Raw genomic sequence first — 23,449 nt, forward strand, 5'->3', positions numbered from 1 at the left:
AACTTACCTCCATGCTCAAGAAAAACCCGGACGCATCTCTCTTTCCCTCTTGCTGCAGAGAAATGAAGCAAGGTCCAGCCATTGGCATCTCGACCATTAGGAGAATATCCTTGCTCCAACATCTTGCGCACGGTGTGAACATCGCCAGCAGCAACTGCAGCCTGAATCTGCAACTCTTCCTGCAGTTCAGGGTTTCTCCGACAGTGATGGTGTAACATCCTAGCTGAATCTGGCTTTTACAGAGGCGTCATGAGGTCACACTAGTCACCCTGGATCAATATAAAGCATGAATAAATTAGGAGTGGGACTAGGAAAGAGATATCTAGGAAAAAAGTCAGTGCTAAGGAAAAACAATGCTAAGATTTACATTCTATATGCAAAGTCATCTTATATATACGATAAAAACCAAACCACCTCACTGTTGCTAACAAAATCATAGTACATGGTTCATACCACCAGCTGCAAAAGGGTGCTTACACATTACAAATAGTAAACATTTTCTTCAGAAATGACAGCATCAAACAAGAGTCCAATTAAAGCTCCTGAACAACAAGTAAAATGGAAAATCCCCAGAAACCAATGTTCATTTAAATATCACAACATAGTTAATATCACTAAGTCCAGGAACAATGGATGATCTAAACTGTTGCATGAACAGAATCTGCATTGCTAGAGCAACTGAACTATGATATTTATTTTTTCTCTAGCTATGTATCACCTCTAAGCTTCAGTGAAAATATTTTCATCTTAATAATATAATCTTTTCCTGTGACTTATAGCACATGAATATTAGTAACACTAATGTTCAAACTGCAAACTAATTATTTCTCCCCCCTTCTCCTCCCTTTTTTCTAATTAGAGTGCACTGTCTGTGTTTTGGCTTGTGGACTTCTTTAATAGTACATAAAGACTGCAAAGAACTTCTATATTCTAGAAATCAAACACACACATGATAATGAGACCTGAAAACACATAAGTGCAGTTAATATCTGCCTGTCAAATACCATGAGAACATACACCACAAGTATTCAATTTATATTTACCTTGATAAGAGTATATGAGAGAGGTGGGCCAAAAGGCTACCTAAAATAGCCATTGTGAAAGAGCTTAGATTCAAGTATACATTGGGAAAGAAAGAAGTACTATACTCCATGCGCTGGTTGAAAAGTTCCCTTCTGCAGTTCTACCTGCTACCCAGCTGGAGACAAGAAAAAAATACAGGCATATAGGTGTTCTTCCACAGCACACAAAGTCTGTTAAGTGTTTACATTTTCACATATATTGTGTATAATATGCCATTAACAGGTAGATATTCCTTTCCTAGAATGGAAAGGAATATCAGAAGAAAGAGAATAAAAGCAGGGTATGAGAAAGTTAATGCTGAGCAATAGGAGCCTCAGAAAATAGTCAAACACTGTTGCAATGGATATTAACATGGAAATAGAAGATGAAAAAGAGGAAAAAAAAAGAAGTATTTAAACTCCTGTAAAGTTAATCAAGATTAAAGCACAAGGTAAAGTTCTAAAGACAAAAGTGAATTTTAAACTTCAAATTTACAGCAATCTTGTTTTATTAGGATGTCAACCCACATCATCACCTAAACCTTCTTTTACGTAAGTATCATAAGGGTTTCCAGAGCCTCATGATTCCTAGGTCATCCAGAAGACATTGCAATCAACTCCCCATACCCCACCGGGCACTTGTTCTCCTGTGATGCAGATATACACACAGACAAGTGAAAAGTGAGAACATCAATCACTGCCATCTTTCCAGATGAAGGCACAGATACCTATTCATTCTTCTATAGCCTAGTTGTGCCCACTGCAAAGAAGTTATTTAGCTGCTTCTTGGACAGATTTAAACACATAATTAACAGGTAGCTACAATGACCCTAAGTAGATTGCAAATATGGAAATTACATGCAGCAAATGCTTGTCTTTGACATTTATAAATGCTTCAACTTACCATGTATAGCAACAATCACTAGTTCAGCACAGGGTTATGAAGGAAGAGTTTTTTAGCTCGATAGGTTATACGTGGCTTAGGAACTGGCTTTGTTTTGTTTTATAGTAGGAACTCCATTATCTGACGCCGGAAGCAAAGGGGATTTACAATCCAGCAATCACTAACTCTGTAGTTCAACTTTTGCAGCATAGTCCAAAAAATCAAACTTGGTTAATCTGATGACAATGGAAGTATTTCTATTAGCTCTAATAAGCTTTTGCTAAGCTCTTTTTCTAAACTCCAATTAGCACTTCAGAACACGCTCACCTATAAGACAGTGAGCTTGACTTCATTCTGCATCACACCACTAACAGTTCTGTTAATGGAATTCCAAATACAAGAACAAGATCTCTCCTTGGATTTACAGCTGAAAACTGATCGAATCTAACTGGTAATAAGTCAGGGGGAGATCTTTAAAGAAATAAAATAAAACCCAATATGCTCCTTTAGCCTTACATTCTGAATGTGTACAAAAACAAGATAGCAAAACTGATCAAAAGTTAATATAAACAAACTTTCTATGCCATTATTACAGTCCCTTCTTGTAAAGGACTAATACTTGCCAAATCTCATGTGATCTTGAAAATTAAGGTCAAACTAATTGCTCAAAACAGTACACGAAAGGGATAGGATGACTAAACAGATGAAGCAAAAAGGAATTTCTCATTGAAGGGGCCAGCAGCATTCCCCCTGCAACTATCTATGAAGACAGTTGGTTAAGAAAAAGCAAAGCTCTTTATATCACACTTCTCAGCTGGTGGGTATATTTGTAATGCAGCATTATAAAAAGTTGGCACTGGCCCCATATGTTGCATGTGACTAGCAGAGCTTATTCAAATTAGCTAGTACTAAAGTACATAAGTACTAAAACATACAAAGCAGAAGACAAAGTCAGGCATAAAAGGCAGCTCCTTTTATCACTTGCAGAGTTTCTGTAAATATCTACTCTTCTATCTCACCTCTGTGGCAAGCAAAGAAATTCAAATCACAAGCCTACTTAACTATAACATTAAAGGTTTTGGGATAGTTCTAGGTACACACCAGCTTTGAAAACATTTCCACTCCTGCTCCATAGATCATTTAAAATTCCTGTTTGCAAATCCTCATTTACAGCATCAATCTTTGAAGAAGGAAAGGAAGACTACTGGAAGTCATTAGCCATTTGGCATTTAATATTTAATGTTTTGCAACTGTAATCAATCTCATTCAGAACACACTATGCATTTGGATTGCTACACCGTGGCTTTCTCCATGCAAGTAAAAGAATTAAATGAAGCAGAAGGGGGATAAAAATGTACCTATACATTCACGGTCACAGTGATCGTACAGTGCCATGAAAATGGAGGACAACAACTACTTAATTGATTTTGCAAGTACAACAGGACAAATTCAATGTGTTCCTGAATTACCTTATATGAGGTTGTTACTCTTTGATGGATGTCCCGCTCGTCATTGTCTTCACTATTCATAATCTTGCGTGCCCATGTGTGTCAAACAACCTGCTGCCCCTTAAAAAAAATTATATTTATTATTAGTTGCAAGGAGTAAAAGTGAGAGGTTTCTACTTACTTTTACTTTGTGCCTGCGCTAGAATGCTATGTTTTAATGCAGTTATGCCAGAAAAAGCCCTGAAGTGTGTTTTCTTTCATTACCAAACAGTCCTTCAGAGGTTGGGGTGGGGAGAGTTTGCTTCTGCCAGATGAGAAAAAGGCTACAGAGAGTATTTTATGCAAGATAAGAGAAAGGAGAAATGTGCTTCCTCTTTGGAGTAAACCTTGAAGAAATAGCCTAAACTCTTCTCCAAGGATTATGCGTATCTGCTCCTGCCACGGAACAAAAATGGATGCAAAGGTCACTGTAGGTATTTCTACCCGACTGCTCAATGTCTCCCTGTGGGAGCCAGGAAAAACCTTCAGAATCCATCTAGTTCCTTCTCAACCCATTTTTGTGGGTTTTTTGTTTGTTTGGGTGGTTTTGTGGTTTGTTGGGTTTTGTTTTCTTTTTTAACCCTCCATCCATCTGTGCTTCCGTGTCTAAAGGATGAAACCTGGTAATATAGAGCATTGACTTCTCCATCCTTCAATTGGACTTGTAGTGCCACCGGTTGTGTCTCCCTCACATGACCGATGAGGCTAACACACGTTTCCTAAACAGGTAAAGATACCTTCACAAAACAAGCAATACCACCACCTCAGAAACCTTCACCCTTTCGTATATAAGAACTAGAATCAAACTTTACTCAACATCAGTTACAATCCCTACCCAGTTTCCTCCTCCAGACTAGCTCTCCTTATCGCTCTTCTTCATCATCTGCAGTTAACAGGATCAGCCCCAACGCTTGACCGTTTCTCAGAGCACTGTTGAGAGCCCCTACTCATCAATGTTACTTCATTAATTATTTGTACACCTCTATCTGACCTTTTGGTCACTTTGGCTGCAAGCTTCTCACGACAGGACCCCTTACCACGTGTGAGCACTGCAACAGTATAATAAATAATAAAAGCATTAATTACTTCATTGTACAGCAGGTCACACAAAACCAGCTGTGACTTGTTTTTCCTGCAAATGAATTGCGCCAGAACAATTACATGAACTGTGCAGCTTTTAGCTTAAGTTAAAATTTCTGTCGCTTAATGCAACATAAAATCTTGCTTTCCCAATGATAGCTCAGAAGAGAAGGATGAAAAAAAGCTCTCTTCATCCCTCTTATGCACATTTTCCAAGAGCTTTGCTTCCCAAGATAAAACATACAAGGTCTGCAGATATGCTCACAGCCCTGCACAAAACTGCACTGCCATGACCTAATTTGATCACATTTCTAGTCTTGTTTTTTTGCATAGATGATCAGTCGTTAGTTCACCTTTTTTTTCCCCCATTTTTGCATGATTTTCACTTTAAAACCCACACATTTTTTATTAGCTAATGCAAATTAGAATTGCACTGACTTCACAGACTACAGACAAGGTAACAGATTGCTCCACTAAAAAAGTAACAAGCTTTTTTCCCCCCCAAAGGAAAATTAGCTGCATATGGCAAGAGTAAGATCTGCAACTTTAATAAAAAAAGTCATATTTAGTGAAAGTAAAGCTCACTTACTCAATGACTTAAAGTTTGCTTAAAATACTAATAATTATAGTAGAAGTAGCACACTAAATAAAAAAATAAAAAGATAAACATCTTCATTACCTATTGATAATGTCTCATGTTGTCAAAGAGATCTTAGACTTTCCTACATCAATGTGTCACTTCATTAAAGTCATTGCAAACATCATGTGGAAAATTAATTCTGACATATATATATATAGTTACTTTAAGGAAAATTCAAGGTTGGTACTAAAAGGAAGACTTTCTAATACAATATTTTGCTCATTCTTATGGCCTAACAGATAGACCTGACTCCTAAACCCTAAAATTACACATCCAAGGCAGAAATAGGACTATAATTTACTGATGTTTGCATAACTATACCACAAGGAAAGCATACGATTACACATGACATTTAATATCCAGCATAGACCTAATCAGTGTAGGTCCTCGGTGTCTGTGGTTGAAGTATTCCAAGACATTTAAATCAAATAAAATTAAAAAAGGATAATCACATTAGCATTCATTATGCTCACAACCCACTTCTCCCACCCATTTCAAAACTCAAACTAAATGTGTTCTCACTCAAATGGCATTTTAAAAATGGTCAATATGTGTTTGACAAAACCTAAACGCAACTATCATCTTCATCTGTCGCTCAACTTCCTATTTCAGGAGCTCTTCAGACAAGAAAGCAGGGCAGTAATCACTATTTGTGTTCTCATATCACAATCAAAGTTTGCAAATAACATGTGAAATATTAAAATTTCACAGAGCCTTGTAATCCTGAATACATTTTCTGCTAGATGTTCTATGTTACATCCCAGACACACACCAAGCGAGGTACCCAAGTGGCCAGGATGAAAATCACCAAGCAACACATGCGAATTGCTGGGTCTGAAAAGCAATGAGTTAACAGTGCATGAATCCCAAACCTCACAGAGGAACAGCTACTTCAAAGGAAAGAAGCCTTCACTCTTCATAAGTGGTCATTAAAAGTTACACATTTCTCATCAGAGCTTCTGTAATTCCACCTCATAGCTTGGACATATTACATTTAAAATAACTAGTTAATCTACAAGTCCTCCCTCAACTCCAGGTGTTGATAGCACTGTATGATGCTGCCTGGTGGTGCTATATACTAATAAGCAGCTGCTGTGTTCTTACGTTCTGCAGGTGGCTCAAACTGAAGGACAGAGGGATCATTTTACCAACTATTACCCATTTCACAGAGGGGTTGTAGGCTCTGACTTTTGGGCCAGATGGAGAAGTAGTGAAATCACCCAGCTCAAATAACTTCAGGTCTGCAAACAGGAGAGCACAAGAAGAGACCTCACCTTCAGAAAGCACTGGTACCACATCAGCTATTAACCATCCTCAAGATTCCCACCCCTGCGCTGGCCACCTTAACCACAAGCAGAGCCCAGTGACAAAAATACTGCAAATCCTTCCAAATCAAGGACCTCATCAATGCTAGAGCTACAGCAAGGCCTTACAAATGTTTTTCAGTACAGATTGCTGCATCAGGGTCACACAGCCACAAGTCTCCCTCAAGATGTGCATTAACAAACTGCAGGGAGCTTGTGCTCTGCAGCATGCTTGGTGGTCCTCTGGTACCAAGCATCAAACACAATCTCTCTTCTAACTTACAGCGGTGCTGTTACTAAGTTTTAAACAAGTAAAAGTCAGATGAAAGCTTGGCTTTAGAAGTAAACAATAATTCGTAGCAAGTGTTAATGTGTAAGACTTACGTATTTTAACATGACTTGCTCATATTAAAGAATCCAAACACCAATATTTCATGGAATGACAGCAGCAGAGAACAATGGCTAGTTCAAACCACATTAAAGCAGTCACTTCAGCCCTAACACTCACAGCATAGCTGAGGAATAAAATGAGTGCCGCTTATAGAGTTTATTTCATTCAACCGTCTCTGGGAAACTTGCATTTTCTCTGCATTTCTTTTTAATATAGCCTAAAGGAATCCACGTGGACAAAATTCATTGGATGGCTTCAGTGGATAATGCAAGTTTTTCATTGTGATAGTATCATTCTGTAAGCAAATGCTGGAACAACAGAAAACAGCCTGTCAGACAGCACATTTCTTTTAAGGGTTTAGAATTCACAATAAGGCAAAACAAACCTTAAATGAGTATATAGCCTGAAGAGAGAAAAAAAACGGATGTGCAACTTTCTCTAGGGGGCTAGCTACACTTGCAATAGGCTGCATTTCTTCCAGAACAGGACTTCAACATGCAGTTCATCTCTGTTCCTTGTTTTGACCACGTGCAACTTTCCGCCAGAAGCCAATTCCCTGATTCCTATAAATTCAAGTCCAGTCTCTGCATCTGAACCAAACTTTGCTGCACTGGCATTTCACGTTAAGAATGAGCTTCACAAATCAAATGAAAACTTAGATTTCCTTCCATTTTCCTTCCATGAATAAATCCCAAAGATCTTACCAGTTAACGGCACCAAGAGGTGTCCTGTTGGAGTAGCTACATTAATGCAAGGCCCAATGTTAGATGGGTTGTAAAGAGGGTCTTATAATAAACCAACTCTGGATGAACTAATGCACATTTTTCTCACCTACTAGCAAAAAATCCCTCCTGCAATCACCCTGGGCATGTCCACATGTTCCATTATTAAGTGTGGGTTTGCAGTATGCTATCAAAATAACCTGGAATGTTTCTTCCCTGTACTTTCAAACATCTCAGAATTTGTTGCACTTGTGTTACACAGGGATTTTCTATTTAAGCTTTGACATGTAGCAGCTGCTTTTTATCATATGCTAAAGACACCTGTACGAGAAAACTGATCCACCCTTGACCACGATTGTTGGCAACAGGTACTGCTTTTTCCCACAACTAATGCTAAAAACTAATTCATTACTGACAATGAAAAACACTCTGGTACAGCCAATGACATCTCTGAAAACACAACAGAGACCAAAGGGACCTATATAGAGGATATATTTACCAAAATAACAAACTCATCTACATTCGAAACAGATTAGAACGGATTCAAGACAGACTCTGCGTTAAAAGAACATGCAGATACTCCATTATTTGGGATACACGAACAGCAGGATGCATTAAAAGGCTGACTGACATCATTCACCCCCCCCACTCTCTCCCCTTGTGAGCCCATCTCTTCATCTCACCACGTAAACCAAGCGATTCTTCCTACAAACTGCTCTCCCCCTGCAAGCGAACCTTCCTCCTACCAGCAGGATTGTTTTCGATGACTCCTTTCCTTTTTATTCTTAAGCAGCTAACAGCATTATCTTCTCCTGTGATCTCAACCCCAAAAATAAGTACTTGTAAACAAACACCATCCAATTAAATGGATTTCAATTTTTGCAGTTCCATTACTGCAAAAGAGGCAGTAATGGAAAAAGATACATACCGAAAAAGAGGCCCACATAAAGTCAGGTAGGACTAAACCAACATAATGCAATTACCATGACCTACTCCAATAAAGATTTTGGAATCAAGAGCAGAAGCAAATCCTGTGTTGTACCCATAAATCTGTGAACAGGCCTTAAGAAAAGGCCCTTTTAACCACGCAGAGTGAAGTAATTTTAAGTGACACTGCTGAGATGAGGAGACACAAAGACCCATTAAGTAACAATTCATAAGCAAAATAATGTTTGCAGATTAAATTTAGGAAATGACAAAGCGTTACAAGAAGAAAGAGGAATCCTACTTCAAAAGAGCTTCAGAGCTTTCAAACTTGTAAAGGTCAATAGCAAGCAGGTTTTAAGAGAACAAAGAAATCTACTGCTACCTATTCAAATCCACCAAAAAAAAAAAAAAAAAAAATCACAACAAGAGGCCCCAATCCCAGCCAAACCATATGTCTAGGGTGATTCCAAGAGTCTACATGAATGATCACCTTTCTGTGGTGTTTTTGAATGCTGGTTCCTCTCTTCTGTCTTATTTTGTTCTTTGGAGTCACAGTTTTTAATTCTCCTTTAAGGCAGCTTAAACCTAAAAAAAAAAAAAAAAAAAAATAAATAAAAGTTGAACCGAGCCACACAATGACATAAAAGAGAGAAACAGAAAACAAAAATGGTTAATACCAAAGCAAGAGCAGGTCAAAATAGGAAGAGCCTTCAAGAAGTTAGGAAGGAAAGGGTTATTCATCTAAATCAGGACCTCAACTCGACAGAAGGGCACTCTCAGGGGTACTAAGGAGTTGGACGGACAATAACTACAGGCCCACTACCCTGTCAAGCCAGCTCCTCCGGGGAATTGAAGTAAAAGATAAGAACTGAAGAATGGGACAGGAAGTAACCCAGAAAGGAGAGCTGCTGGGAAATGAAAATCACTCCCTTGCAGGAGCTCATGCTTCAGGAGCCGTCAAGCGCACACACATACACACACACAAAAAGCCGACCAAGCCTCGGCGCAGTGTCCCATGGCCCGGCGGCAGGGAGGCGGGAGGGCCCGGGGGAAGCGGAGGACGCGCTCCGGAGGAGCCGGGGGCTCCCCTCTGCCCTCACCGCCGGGGAACCCCGGTCAGCGGGCAGCCCGGGGAGCGCGGCGGCGGGCGGGCGGCCCGGAGCCAGCCTGCCTGCCTTCCCCCCACGGCCCGGGCGGGCAGAGCGGCGAGGAGCTGGGCACCCCCTCCACAGCGGGGGGCGGCGGGGGAGCCCCCTCACAGCCCGCCGCGGGGGAGCGGGGCGGAGCAGGCCGGCGGCGAGCCCCGCCGGAGCGGCTACCCGGGGCAGCGGCGGGGGGGGGGGCGAGGCCCCGCGGCGGGCCATGGGGTCGCGCCCCCTCCCTTCCTCCCCGCCCGCCGTGAGGGAGGCTGTGGGCAGACGGGGCTCGCCGCCCGCGGCCGTTACCTGTGTGTCGCCGGGGGGGAAGCGGGCGGCGCGGCCCCGTGCGCAGCCGCCCCCCGCGCTGTTGGTGCGGCGGCGGGCGGGGGGGGGGAGCGGCGGGGCCGGCCGCGGGCGGGGGCCGAGCCGTGTGGGGACACTTTGCACCGAGCCGCCCCCCGCCGCTCGCACCGGGGTCAGCGGGCAGGGACTGACCTCCGCCGCAGCCAATCGGCAGCCGCCGCGCTGGGACCGCCCACAACCGCGCGCCGCCGGCATGTCTGATTGGACTCCGGGCTGACGGCGGCTCCGCCCATGGCTCTGCCCCCCTTGCCGTAAAGCCGCGGGGGAGGGAGGGGGGAAGAGCTTTGCGACAGGGGCGTGGAACCGGCTGCGGCGGTTCCGGCGTTTTGGCGGAGGAGAGTTGAGCCTTACGGCGCCCGGGCTGCCGGGGGCGGGTGAGTCGCGGCGGTTGCCTAGCAGCGGTTGCCTAGCGACGGGACAGGGATGGGAGGGGCCCGGCGGCGCGGCGGCTCGGGGTGACTAAGCGGGGCCGCGGGCTGCCAGGGGGCGGGGCCTGGAGGCGGCGGCGGGAGGGCCTGAGGGGAGCCGGGCCTGAGGGGAGCCGAGGCCGGGGGCAGTCGGGTGGGTTGGAGGAGGTCGGGTCCCTCATGGGCTGCTGAAGGAGCGCGGAGTCGCGCCGGGTGAGGGGCTGGAGGTGGTGCAGAAGGGCCTCGGCTGGCCCTCAGGGCAGGGAGAGGGGTGTGGAGGCTAGGGGCCTTCCGGACGAGGGTAAGGGGGAGAGGGCCTGCAGGCCGCGGGGGTTTTAGGGCGGTGGTTATCACACACGATAAGAAGGAGTTCTTCCCTCCGCTCCGTGTCCGGCTGGAGCGTAGCTTTGAGCGAACTCTTGCTACCAGTAACCTCGTGCGGGCGTTTCTGAAGCGCCAGTTACAGTAAGGGGCCGGCGAAGCCGGATCGGGTCCCTCCAGCCCCGTGTCTAAAGATACTCGCAGAAGAGCAGGTAAAGCACCTGGCATGCTCAGGTGTCAGTTAACAGACAGGGGACAGCTCCCATCAGAGGTTATTTGGAAGGAAATGACATTATTTTAGAGGCGTTTACAGTATTTCAACACTGAGTGGAAGCATATTTATTGAGAGATGAGCCTACGAAGCCATTGCAGGTACAAATAGCCCAAAGTATGTTTTATTTCTTAAATGATTCAATCATTCCATTATAAGGAGATCCAGAGCCTTCAGACTCCTACCCAAAAGTCATGGACTGTTGTTTCATTTTTCTTTATCTGATTTAATTTTTTAATGAAAATAGGGTGGGTTTTTTGGATAGTTTGTTTTCTCCCAGATGCTACTCATGCAATTAACATTTAATAGTATGTATAACAGGGAAAGAGCAATATAAGGACTTGACAATAGCTTTCTCAATCATGCCTCATTACTAATGTCTCTGAGTAATTGTGTGTCATCATAAGCCACTTGTGTTAGTAAAATGGGGTATCAACAGTGTTAGTCCATTTAAATCAATGCTTTCTACCAGTTTGTGCTAAATTAAGTACCCCACATGATAGAAATATACATATTTTATAACTTTGATTTAGGATATTCTGGATGCATTTGCAACCACTTAAACTTTGCTTGGTTTATGATGGTCCTTAAACCTTAGAGGCTTTGGCTGCCATCTGAGTTTTCATCTCCAGTTCCTTGTTTCCTTTTCCATTAAGTTTCTTCTCTGATTCTGTTTGCAGCTCTGCAGGACTTTGGTTTTGAATTTAAAGCTTAACTGAAGTAATAATGAAAATAACATGTAACAAAGTATTTGAGTTTTTTCATAAAGTTTTCCTTTTTGTCTTTTTCCTGATCAGTCTATTTATAAGGTTTTTAGAACTGTTTCTTACTGTTCCTGCAGGAGTCTGGCACTGTGAGGCATTACCTTAATTGGTGTTTAGATGCTGTCGTGAATAACTCAAATAAATAATACAAGTAAGGGTTGGAGTTTGTCATTTCTTGTGTATGACTATGATTGCTTTTCTTTACTCTTCAGCTTTGAGCTTTTCGCTGTGCTTTCTGACTGTCTGAAACAAACTTAGTCATTGTCTGACATTTTCCCCCTCTTTGAAGGAAATTTCTTCAAAATAAGCCCCCTCGCATTTCATTTCCTTTAATGACTTCTACTCATGAGCTGTTGTCATGTGTGAGTGAGACATATCTTACAGATGTTTTTGTAAAATGTTCTGTAAATTAATGGCATCATATAAATGCATTATGGCAGGATCAGGGAAAGCACGACCAATATCATGTGGCGAAGTAAAATCCACCCTTAGTGGATGTCCTAGAGGAGTTCTAAATCTCTTCTGCCTTAACAACCTTGCTGTGTCGCATGAATTTGTGCATGGGAGATCTGTTCGTTTACCTCATAGGGTAATAATTCAAGTTGATCTTGAACACAGAAGTAAATGTGTCAAGATAATTTTACTTTATTAGGTATTCATTTAGGAAGAAATAAAACTCAAAGATAGGAACAATAGCCACGTAAAATATTCAGAGTGATTTCTGAAGAAATTTTACGAGGTTTCAGGTCATAAATTTCCACCTCAGGTAGAATTCCAAATAGATTCTGCAAGTGAAGAAGGAATTTATTGTCTGAAGTATCAGATTTATTCTTAACATCCAAAATGTGGCTTATGGGAAAGGATGGGGGAAAGGTTTTTACTTCTGTTAGGTGAGAAACATACTCCAACATTTTGGAGTTGTCAGGTCAATCACTGCTGAACATGTCTTTAGAAGTACCACAGCAGAGTGAGTTGTAGATCACTCCCTGCAGGCAGCTTCTTGTTCTCTTAATTCTAGATTCTCTTCTGAAGAAAATACTTCCTGATGGTGGAAGAAGTGAGGAGTCTGTGTAGCTTATCCTGGGCTACCCCTAATTCATTGTACCTTTGGGAAGCCATTTTGTCAGTGCGTGCTCCAGTTGCAGTTAAAAAATCCAACTGTAAAAATGAAGGTGTAATTCTCAATTAAAAACTCGCAAAGAGTATAAACTAAACCAAAAAAGCCTCATATACTGAATTTTATAGTTTCATTGTTTTCTAATATTCTGCTAAAACCCAATAATAGTTTAAAATATTTGGTGTGATGATAAATGCGGATGTAATTGATCCATTGGTGGGAAGATCTTTAGAATTTCTTACCAGCTGGAAGAGCTGTTTGCTTCCATTGCAAAGAAAGGGAAAATGTAACATTTAAATAAAAACCAACTACAGACAGATGTCTTCAGGAGTCTACCTGGCCAAACTTAAAGATGGGGATCCTAAAAGCATGTTGTTTTTAAACAGCGAATTTGTAGTTTCAAAGTAAGTTTAATAATGGTACTGTGAAGTCTAAAAATGTGTGGTATTCTTTCGTATCTTTCTAGTTATCTGTTCAGTAATAGCAAAATATTTCTTTCTAGGTAACTTAGAAGATAAATGCCTGAGAGTGCTTCTGTTTCTCGTATTGGATAAAAATAACTTCGAAGCCGATTTGCAGTGAGGATGAATAATCGGTGAAGACATACAGCGTTTTCTGGAATGTTGAATGTTCTCATCATGAAGATCTCTCTTCTGCAGCAGATGTATAAGGACGTGCTGGTCGGCATTCCACTGGCAAAAGAAAGCCACCATTATACCTCTTTGCTTAGTCTGTGTGTTGAACAGTCAACAGAAGGAGATGAATCATGTCATCGGATGCATCTGCCATCTACTAATGGTGGTATTGGGAGCCCTCAGGAAGCTGAGATGTCAGATGCAGTTGTCCCTACAACAGATGACGTATCAAATAGCTTTGCAAACTTGAGCTCTTCATTTTGTCCACGAGAAGTGATGCTGCTTCAGTTAACCTTGATCAAGATGATGGTTGCTAAAGCAGAGTCCCAGGAAATTGAGTTCAATATGAGGCAGAAGTACTGTGAAATCTTTGTCCTTCTTCTGAAGGAGACAAAAATTGACTCAAAATTGGTAAGCTTTAATAAACTTCTGAAAGATTTCTGTGAAAGGAGGAAAAATTCAAAAAGGAACGTGGCTTAGATACTTTTTTCTATGTGTTTGCAGATTGGTCTGCTCGGTAGTTGTGATCAGCTGTTAACTCACATGGCTTCAAAAAGTTTAGCATCTCTTGTGTATTTCCAGCTGAAGGAAGAGGTGAGTGTGGCATAACTTTTCGCAGCTTAAAAAATGACTTAGCGAATATGTGCCCTCAAGTTGTTCCATTTGACTCGAGAGCCAAATTTGGCACAAAAGCAGTTGCTATGTGGCTACTGTAAAATCTGAAAGTTACTCTAAAGAGGCTCCTTTTGTAAGCAGACTTACAGAGCAACATCAGAACTGCTCCCTTCCTCCATCCATTGCCTGCATGTCTGTTCTGCTCGAGCTTTGAGAGGCACACCTGCTGTCTGCTGGACTCTCTTAATCCCCTTAAAATGCCACACAGTTTTGTTGAAGTGTGTCTCACTCCAGTATCAGGAACAATGTGAAGGTTATATTTTGCCCATAAAGTGCATCTTAAGGGGCTTTAGGTTGTAAGCGGTGGATAGGAAAGAGATGTAATAAATATTCCAAGAGAGTATTTCTCTCTTGGAATAGTCTCTTTAAAGTTGCAAAACAGGTATTTAAAACCCCCCAGTAATCTAGACTATCAGTATTTTTACAGTTACTTGATATCTGTTGGGTGATAGAGTAGATAAAAATAGGTAGTAGCCTATTGAACATTAACCAAAAGCTTTTCTGTATTTTCATATTTGAATATTCCAGTTACTTGAGGTTTGTGGTTTTTTTTTTTTACTTGCTATGTGTTTGGTGAATATATATTGTAGCCTCTGTAGTAGCATCTCTGAACCTATTTCTCTCAGAAATATGTGATAGTTCTTGCAAAGTTGTCTGTGAACTACGAATTCACATATGGTCTGTCTACAGTATTGTCTGGTTTTGGGTAGGTCACATGACGTTAGAAGGTTTGGTTTTCCCTTTTTGGAAAATACAGATATTTCTATTGCATGTGTGACTTCCTGCTGGTAAATAGAGGCCTTAAAATGCACTGGACAGACATATTGTGTCTACCTCTGTTTTGCCTATGCCTACATCTTAATCTTTTTAATATACAACTTTAAATCAGTGTGTTATGATTTAATGTATTTTGCATAGCAACTGTAAAGCATCTGTGACTGGTTTTTGAACGGGTTTTCACAGAACACACTGAACGTCACCTGGCTCACCTTCAGTTTGAAGACTCTTTCAGGATTCCCTGTGAACACCCGGGTAGCGCAATGTCTGTGGACTCTTACAGCTATTATCAAGGACATACTGAAAGATAAAGTTTTACCTAAAGCAGGTACTGTCGCGATTTGTGATGTTATCCCTGCACGAGTGCCCACTAGGGGGAGGAATGTTACTTGTAATCTCGTCTAGAGCAGCTTGGCTAAAGAACACCTACGTTCTTCGTTACAAACAGGGTGACAAAGTACTGTAAAAAATGCAGTGGTTTAAACATGCTGAAAAACTAAGACTAGTCACAGTCACCTGTTTTGTGCTTATCTGATGATTTAAGCTCACTGTGTTTCACTCCAACTCCATAACGTTGTTTTCATTGCTGCAGGTGTTTTGAAGAAGTTGTTGGCTCCCCTTGATGCTGTACTGGAAGGATTTTATAATTCCATTCTGTTCCATCGCTTTGACAGTCACCACTATACTTCACCTTATTCTGAAGCTACAAACACTTTGGTCAGTTTTATAGATCTAGTTGAAGCACTTTTGGCTTCCAGAATTGAATTAGAACCATTCAGATGCCAGAGAATATTGTTTTTGAAAGTTTCTCATGTCCTGAACATCATTACCTCATCAGTTCACTATTTAATCAAGAAGAAGTTCATTTTGCTCCTTAAAAAATGTGTCCTTTACAAGCCTAGAGAAGATGCTAAAAGTGGATCGCTCTTCTTACAAACCCCATCTTTACATGAGGATATGCTTGCACTGAGTAATGCTATCCTGCAGGTTGTGGATTTGACTTGGCTTAATCGGATCCCACTTGGTGAAAAGGCCAGCTACTTTGGAGGCAGTGAAGCTGCTCATGGAGATGACACTCCAGGTGGTCCTGACCAAACTGTTCTCAGAGCCTTAAGTCTGGTTGTACTTAAAGCACTGGAATTCAAGTTTCAGAACTCTGCTACGGAAGCTGAAATCAAAGGTAATAGCCTCTTAGCTTTGTTAAGCAGCAAGAGTTTTAGAGGTTTCAAATTTTGTAGTCAAAGCTCATTAAGGCTGTAAATAGAATTCAGCTGAATTAGTGGTGGTGGGAGGGAGGCAAGAGAAGACCCACCCAGGAAACACCTTATTGCTGTGTCCGGCCTAGTTAGTCTCCTTGCATTTTATCCTATCCTTAGCCCTACAATATGGTGAGCTTGAAACAGCTGTATTTGGGGTTGAAAGCTCTTCCAGTTAAGAGCACGTGTTAATATTTGAAGTAGTTCAGCCAGCCTAGGAACACCAGGCTCTTCTCCAGTTGGAAGAGACCCCGTAGCACAAGCTTCTTCTCTATTTGGGGTGAGGAACTAAAAGGAACTGCAGGTAATACTCTCCTGTTCTCTAAAGTGGAGGTAGAACTTTTGAGTACCATTATGTACTTCTCTTGGTTGAAAGTACGATGCGTTACAGTCAGACATACAATATAATTGGCAAAAACAGCAGTAGCAGGAAAAATAAAAATAATGAAGCTATAAAGTAAGAGACAGGAAAATTATGGGACTTGGTAGAATATAGTGGTTGTCTTCTTCACTCTGATAGGTCTGGTCCTTTGAATTAGTAGGTGTGAGACATATTTCTCATACCTGCTTACTTGTGTGTGTTTGTTCTACTGAATAGATGAATTAGATGAGTAGAAGAGCAGCCCTGGCTGTGGTGCTGGGGCTATGCCAGGAGGCAGGCAGTGGGATGGCGAGGGAATGCAGTGTAACTTGCATTCCTGACAGGAGAGGACGCATTGCTATGCCATGCTGGCAGCCAGTTAGTAGTCTTCTCCTGTGCTGTAATGAAGTGGTAAGGTGAGGCTTTTTTGTCTGAGAGGCAAATCAGGAATCCCGAATCAGGATTCCCTGGAATCCCATCTTCCCACTTGCCTTTTTACCTCCGAGAGGCACGCGATGCCCATCTGCTGCTTCTAAGCCGTGTGAACGTGGATGTGCAAATTCTGGGATCAAAGCAGCTTGCTGTCCCAGGATTACAGGCTTTATGGCAAAAATGGAAGGGCAGTTCTGAAGCGGTGTTTCTAGTCAAATACATGTGAGAATGAGTGTTCTTTATTGTCAGCCAGTTGATGATGTGGCAAGAAGTAAAAGAATAATTTGTATTTCTTTTAAAACAGGAATGAATCTTCACAGCAGTTTAAATATATTGAGGCATTTTAATACAAGTTCTAGATGTAAATGGTATTTTACTTTTTATATTTCTACATTATGTAGCAACCATAAAATCACTTTTCATTTATCGTGCAAAAGAGCTATGGACTTCTGTAAGACAGTTCCGGATACTTTTCCCAGACTTTGGGAGATGATGTATTTGTGATGCCAGTTGCATTCTAAGAGTTTATATATTTGTGGAGAATATTTTACTTATGATCCACCTTCTCAAAAATGCATAGACTGAGATTGTCTAAGAGCAAGCGAATAGAAAAATGTAGGTTAAATCTATTTTAGATGTCTGTGAAAATTCTTTCTCAAAGAAAATATTCCCCTTTCTTTTCCAGATTCATGACACAAAAATGAGTTCTTTAATTAGATTCAAATACCCCAACTGTCAAGAGGAATTTCAAGTTGAAAGGAATGGTGCTTCTATTTTAGTGACATTAAATTAAGTGGTTAAAACAAGCACCAAAATGCTTTAATATGGTAACTTCCCTTCTGGGAAGCGGCTTGATCTTATCTTTTTTTTTATTAACATGAATTAAAGTGGCTTAACTTTAATTCATTTCAATTTTGAGGGTAATTTCCAGATAGCTTTGATTTATAGGGAAGAATTTCAGTCTGAATAGTAACTATTTATAACAAAGATAATTAGCTGTTCTTATTATTTTCTAAGAAGAAAAGCAAATCATAAAGTCACATGTGAAGGAAAACCACATAATGATGTGGTAAGTAAAATTGGTTCCCATGTTGCAGGAAATTTTTCTCTTTTCTAAACATTGAATGTATGTTGTGTTACATGAAAAACTGGTACCTGGTATCATGCTACCTAGTACAGCATTAGTATTGAAGAGGGAAGTTTCTTGTCTTAAGGGAAGGAGTCTGTCATATGAATACAAAGTGATTTTTATGAGTAGCTACTGCAGTAAATGGCATGAATTTTGAGGTGCTTTTTCCATTCAGGAGTGAAGTGTTTAGAGGGAGGGGGAAATGAAGATTTGCAGGGAAAATGCTGCTTATATTAATTCTTCCAGCAAGGATTTTAGACCATCTCAAGTAGGTACCTTTATCTTAAGCCTGTATGTACTTGAAAGCATGCATCATCCCTGAGGAAGGCATTTTATAAAGAATGTGACTCTACTGCAGGCTTCTTACTTCGTCTTAGTGTAGAAACAACAGTTTATTCCCATCAAATATAGATGACTGCAGTTAATTTCTACAGTGAATCACACTGCGGGGGGTTTGCTCCAGTCCTAACAAAACATGCCAGTTGTGTTATTATTTCATATGGGAAGAGCTACCCGAGATGACATCTCAGCAAAGTGCTCATATTGAATCATTACATCTGTGGCATTGATCTTGATTTCAGGTCACCTTTCATTAGTTTATGATGTACCAATGAAGCTACTGGGGAGCTAAAGGAAAGTATAAATCCCTGTGGTATGGGCACAGTCACATTTTTGTAAGCTTCCTGATACATGCAGATTTTTGGAGGTGTAATGTTGTTCTTTATTCTGCAAGCTTAGGTGTGGAAGGATTCACCCTGTTGTATCCAAAACTTTCTAGGTCACCTCTGATCATTCTTCCTTGAACTTCAAGGCAATGAAGAATGCTGTTAGATGAATAGGTTGTGTCCTGAAGTTTTACCTGTCTGGGGTGGGAGGATGGTACCTAATAAGTAAATTAATTTTAGGCAAGCTCCTTACAATTGTTAACATTGTCGTCTAAACTTTGGTATGTTGAGAGTTTCATAGAGTAGCCATTCACATTGAATTTAAGGTTAGATAACTGCTTATGGCTTTCTGCAAAATACCTCTTGATTTCCTTGGTAGCAAGAACTAACCTATGCAATTTGATGCTGTGTTCAGTCAGTTGAGTGAAGGATTGATAAAAGCATTCATGAACTGTTATGCACTGTTAATTTAAAAAATAAAAAGTGTATGTTGTCTGGTAACAAGAAAAGTACAGCAAAATTCAAGGTTACTTCTCTTTTTTTCAGGAGACTTCCAGAATTCCATGTCCCAGCTGTTGATATTCTGGAGGAATCATCTGAAGTCTTCCCCACAGTCTTGCCCAGTTGTACATCACTGTGAATGGCTCTCCTTGATTTTCATAGAGCAAGATGATGATATGTGGGAAGCTGCTAAAGCTTTATTACTCATTTATTTAAAATTTGATAGGTTAGTGTACCTTTTGTTTGACAGAGCTATGAAGAATTATGATTTAGTGAGGTTATTGTGATACACATAACATTTCCGTTGATTACTTTTGAATAAAGAAAACTTATTTTTAATAAAGGCCAAGCAGGGCCAGGTTGGACGGGGCTTGGAGCAACCTGCTCTAGTGGAAGGTGTCCCTGCCCGTGGCAGGGGGTTGTAACTGGATGAGCTTTAAGGTCCCTTCCAACCCAAATAATTCTGGGATTCTATGATAATTTAAAAAAACCCCAAACCTCAGGACACTGTCGTAACGTGTGGTGTAACAGCAGTTAATTTTGCTGATAATTTGAGTAAGTGTTTTGGATTAAAATGAGGGAGTTGTGCAACAGTTTCCTATTAAATACTTTATCATAGCCTGTAATTCAGAATAATTGACTTCACAATCTAAAACAGTGGTTAGACACAGATAAAAGGCAAGACTCTTCTTTCAACACTGAGAGGTTGACAAGAATGAGATATTATAATTAAGGAGAACTCCGGGACTTCTGGCAAAGTAGCCCTCTAAGGACTGGACCCATGTTAATTCTGGCTAGTTGATAAAAACTCTTATTGCTAAGCACTGACATGTGTTCTTCATGAATTTGTCTCTGCTTCACTGAGGTTTAAATTACCATACAAGATGATATCCTAATTTATAAAAGCTCCCTTAAGCTTCAGATAGGAAGATATTGCAAGTAGTATCTTACATTTCTTTTTAGACACCAAAATAAAAGTAGGCCAATGTGAAGCATCCTGAAAGTTAATCTGTGCTCAGGTTTTCAAAAATATTGAAGTAATGATTTGTGTCCTGTAACTTTATCCCAGAATGTGTCCTAAGGCAGGGGGATTCTTAAGAAGGTCTGCATTCAGTGCTTTGCCTTCTGAAACTGCCTGCTCTCCCAGCCCCACCTGCCTTCATTCCCTCTCATCCTAATATAAAAACCTCTGGTTTGGTTTGTATTTTTTGACAAAACCAAAAAAGAGCAAGAAAACTATTTTCTGGACATACCTTTTTTTAAAAAAACCCTGTAAACTTCAATTGAATTTAATCCATTTCATGACTTACTTTTCAGGTTACGGCATGATGCTGCTGATAACTTAAGCCAAAAAGAGGAGGAAACCTGGAACTTCCTCACGCATGCGAGTGGATGTAATCCTCACTGTATCTTTCTATTTTTTCTTGAAAAAATTGCCTTTGATTCCACAGTACTTCTAGATTTTTTGATTTCATCAGAAACTTGCTTTCTGGAGTACTTGGTAAGGTACTTAAAGCTTCTTAGGAAAGACTGGCATCAGTTTGTAAATGTCTGTAACCATTTTGATACCAAACATGGTGCTTTTCAATCAATTGCTTCTCTCAAGCCACCCCATCAAGAGAAACAAAGCTGTAAGACTGATGAAAGTTTGCAAAATGCTTGTTGTGAACCAGAACCACAGACTCTGGTATCTTTGGCTGCTTCTCACAATTACTTGGCGCTTACAACAGCGCGAGGTGATAATGAAGTTGTAGCGTCTAACCAGTCTAACTCCTTTATAGGCACTGATAGCACATCTCTGCTGGGTTCTCTTCAAAGCCTTGTTAACTATGACAGCTCAGAAGACTCTGAATTAGAATCAGATGGAAAAGACTGCTTGGTAAACACAAAGCAGGTGCCTTTAAATAATGAGGGTGAAATGGGGATAAGGGAAACTAGTTGCAGCTACATGGATGGTGAACGGAATACGCTCAAGGCTGAAGTGTTGCCTGTGAAACAAAAGCTATCTAATACCTCATCCAGTTTGACTTGTATGGCATCTTTGGATAACATCATTCCCCAAAGGATAATGCTTTATAAATCAACAAAATGTTTGGAAGAACTGCAGAAAGCTATTTCTAGATTGCAGAGAAGGGATCTTTTCCCATATAATCCGTCTGCATTGTTGAAACTACTGAGCCACATTGAGCAGATCAGTAAGAACATGAATCCACAATAATCCAAAGAAGTTTTCTAGTGTTTTGGTTTTTTTTACCTAGTACACATGGAAATGTTTCCCTGAGATGAATGATTTCTGAAGCTCATGCCTCTTGCACCTGGCAGTGTATTTAATCTGAAACAGGATAAACATGTTGTTGGTTGACACCTGAAAAATCTTTTGTTGCATTCAGTGTTATGATCCCTTACCTTAAGGTTCCAGGCTTATTCATGGTATGTATGTCAGTGTATGGTATATAAGGACTAATTGTTAGGTATTCAAAACTCAATAATAAATGACTGTGTGAAAGCTTATCAACAATAGATCATGCTTAAAGTATTGTCAATTATACTTAATGTCATTCTCTATGAAGTCATCGCCAGATTGGTGGTGATTCATGGACTACAATGAAATGTTAATATGACACTTGACTGCTTAGAGGTTGGGCTAAATAAAATATTTCAGCTGGGGACAGTTTTGGTGTTTATACTGTGTGTTCTGCATCGGTGCTTTGCTCGAAGTGGAACATCTAAGTTCAGATGTGCTATTGCAGTCATAATAATCCATGCCACACTTACTGGCTGAAGTGCTTAACTGATGTCTAGGATGTACTTTTTTTAGCTTTTAGTGTTTGCCTAATTTAATGAGCAGTGTTATCATTTAACTGAAAATTGAATTTAGTCTTTCTTAATATTTTATGATGTATTGCTTTAATTAAAAGGAAAGGTAGATGTGAGACTCTCTTGCATCATATATTGCCTGTTTATAAAACACTTTAATGGAATTTTATAGCTAAAATCAAGCTTAGGTAATGCAGAGGTGAAATTCCAACAGAATTCCTCACTTCCATTATGTATTTTATATCGGTGCAGAGTATATATACTTAATTTTTTAAAATCGGAAACAGGTAACTAGAAATGAAGTGTCTGCAGTGCAATGAGATGGATTTTGAATTCTTACACTTACATCTTTTATTAGATCTAATTTGAATAACCTGAAAAGTGTCTAAGAATTTGCTTGGGGAGAATTAGTTCGGAACAGGATCCAAACCAGTGAGCGTACTTAGCAGGAAGCCACCTGATGGTACGCTTAATGTGTGGCAGGCAGTGATCTTACAAGGGTTAGGCAGTGGGAAGGCACTGACAACAGGGACTACTGTAGAAATCTCAGACCTCATCAGAACTATAAGAAGCAGTTTTCCCTTTAGGATCATCTCTTGAAGGTAAGTGCTCTTATTCTGATTGAGAGCCAAGTAAGTTCTGTCTTCCTTTTAAAACGCTATTTGGTGTTAAAGTAGATAGTTAAGAAGAAAAGTCTCTGGAGAAGGTTACTCCCAAATCTCAGTGGCCGTCTTCTAGACTAGTTTTGAGCTCTGAACTAGTGAATCTATTGGGAGGGCAAGAAAATGAGGTGAAGCTTGTGGGATACTTTAGCTGGAAATTACAGTGCCTTCCAGATACACTTGAGTGGTATGACTTCTCAGATGGGAAGGTTTGAACCTTAGTCTTGCTCTTTCAGGATGACAGCTGTAGTCACTTGGCAGTTCTGTAGGAAAGAGTGATCCCCTCAACTGGCATGTAGATGTGAATATTCTGTGTGTGTGCGTGTAGTGCTTTGGTTTCTTCCTGAGAGAATTTCTGTGCATAGGAGTGGGTGAGAATATCAATGAGTGGAAACTTTTCCATTCATGCTTATAGTTACTTTAGTTAAAAACTAAACTCTGAGTAGTCCAGTGCAGAAGAATGCTTGCTTTCTCTTTACCGTTTGAACTTGGTTATGCTCTACATGCCAAGTTGCTCGTTTCTGTCCCTAAAATGCCTCTGGGTGTGTTCAAAGATGCAACTCTAGACAACTTGGGAACTTTTCAGTTCAAACATGGGAAGTGCCTTTGGCAAGGCAGTTGAGCAAGAGTTTCTCAAGAAAGCAATTTTAAACACGGGTAGG

General features: G+C 40.6%; 3 protein-coding genes across 11 annotated transcripts in view; 2 read left to right on the forward strand and 1 right to left on the reverse strand.

Annotated features, from left to right (window-relative positions):
* Positions 1-9,566, reverse strand: part of ASB7 (ankyrin repeat and SOCS box containing 7) — a 30,378-nt gene extending 20,812 nt beyond the window's left edge. The window contains exons 1-4 of one of the 2 annotated variants that reach the window (XM_030497747.1): positions 9,173-9,566; positions 8,986-9,080; positions 3,414-3,512; positions 8-268 (exon numbers count right to left, since the gene is read on the reverse strand). In XM_030497747.1, coding sequence (XP_030353607.1) covers positions 8-218 — 211 coding nt within the window. In that variant the 5' untranslated portion in view covers positions 219-268; positions 3,414-3,512; positions 8,986-9,080; positions 9,173-9,566. Of the gene's footprint in view, positions 1-7; positions 269-3,413; positions 3,513-8,877; positions 8,928-8,985; positions 9,081-9,172 lie in introns of those variants that run through there. The other variant, XM_030497748.1, reaches the window with a different exon arrangement.
* Positions 9,567-10,261: 695 nt separating this feature from the next.
* On the forward strand, positions 10,262-21,979 carry LINS1 (lines homolog 1). Of its 8 annotated transcripts, none has more exons than XM_030497473.1 (7): positions 10,262-10,371; positions 13,380-13,923; positions 14,017-14,106; positions 15,151-15,292; positions 15,557-16,144; positions 19,354-19,534; positions 20,626-21,979. In XM_030497473.1, exons 2-7 carry the CDS (start codon positions 13,498-13,500, stop codon positions 21,524-21,526), a joined length of 2,328 nt encoding a protein of 775 aa, XP_030353333.1. In that variant the 5' UTR covers positions 10,262-10,371; positions 13,380-13,497; the 3' UTR covers positions 21,527-21,979. The 8 variants fall into 8 exon arrangements, with proteins under 8 accessions (XP_030353333.1, XP_030353340.1, XP_030353341.1 ...); XM_030497480.1 differs by having other exon boundaries at positions 19,357-19,534; XM_030497474.1 differs by lacking the exon at positions 10,262-10,371 and adding an exon at positions 10,518-11,097.
* Positions 21,659-23,449, forward strand: part of CERS3 (ceramide synthase 3) — a 48,100-nt gene continuing 46,309 nt past the window's right edge. Inside the window, exon 1 of the mRNA XM_030497485.1 lies at positions 21,659-21,738. The gene's annotated coding sequence lies outside the window, so the exon portion shown is untranslated. The remainder of the gene's footprint in view (positions 21,739-23,449) is intronic.

This window comes from Strigops habroptila, chromosome 9 (assembly GCF_004027225.2).
Source record: "Strigops habroptila isolate Jane chromosome 9, bStrHab1.2.pri, whole genome shotgun sequence".
Taxonomy (NCBI): Eukaryota; Metazoa; Chordata; class Aves; order Psittaciformes; family Psittacidae; genus Strigops; species Strigops habroptila.

Coding starts and splice junctions, on each gene's coding strand:
- LINS1 (XM_030497473.1), top strand. CDS start 13,498: ATGTTGAATGTTCTCATCATGAAGATCTCTCTTCTGCAGCAGATGTAT. Junction 13,924..14,016: donor CAAAAATTGACTCAAAATTG/GTAAGCTTTAAT, acceptor ATGTGTTTGCAG/ATTGGTCTGCTCGGTAGTTG. Junction 19,535..20,625: donor ATTTATTTAAAATTTGATAG/GTTAGTGTACCT, acceptor CTTACTTTTCAG/GTTACGGCATGATGCTGCTG.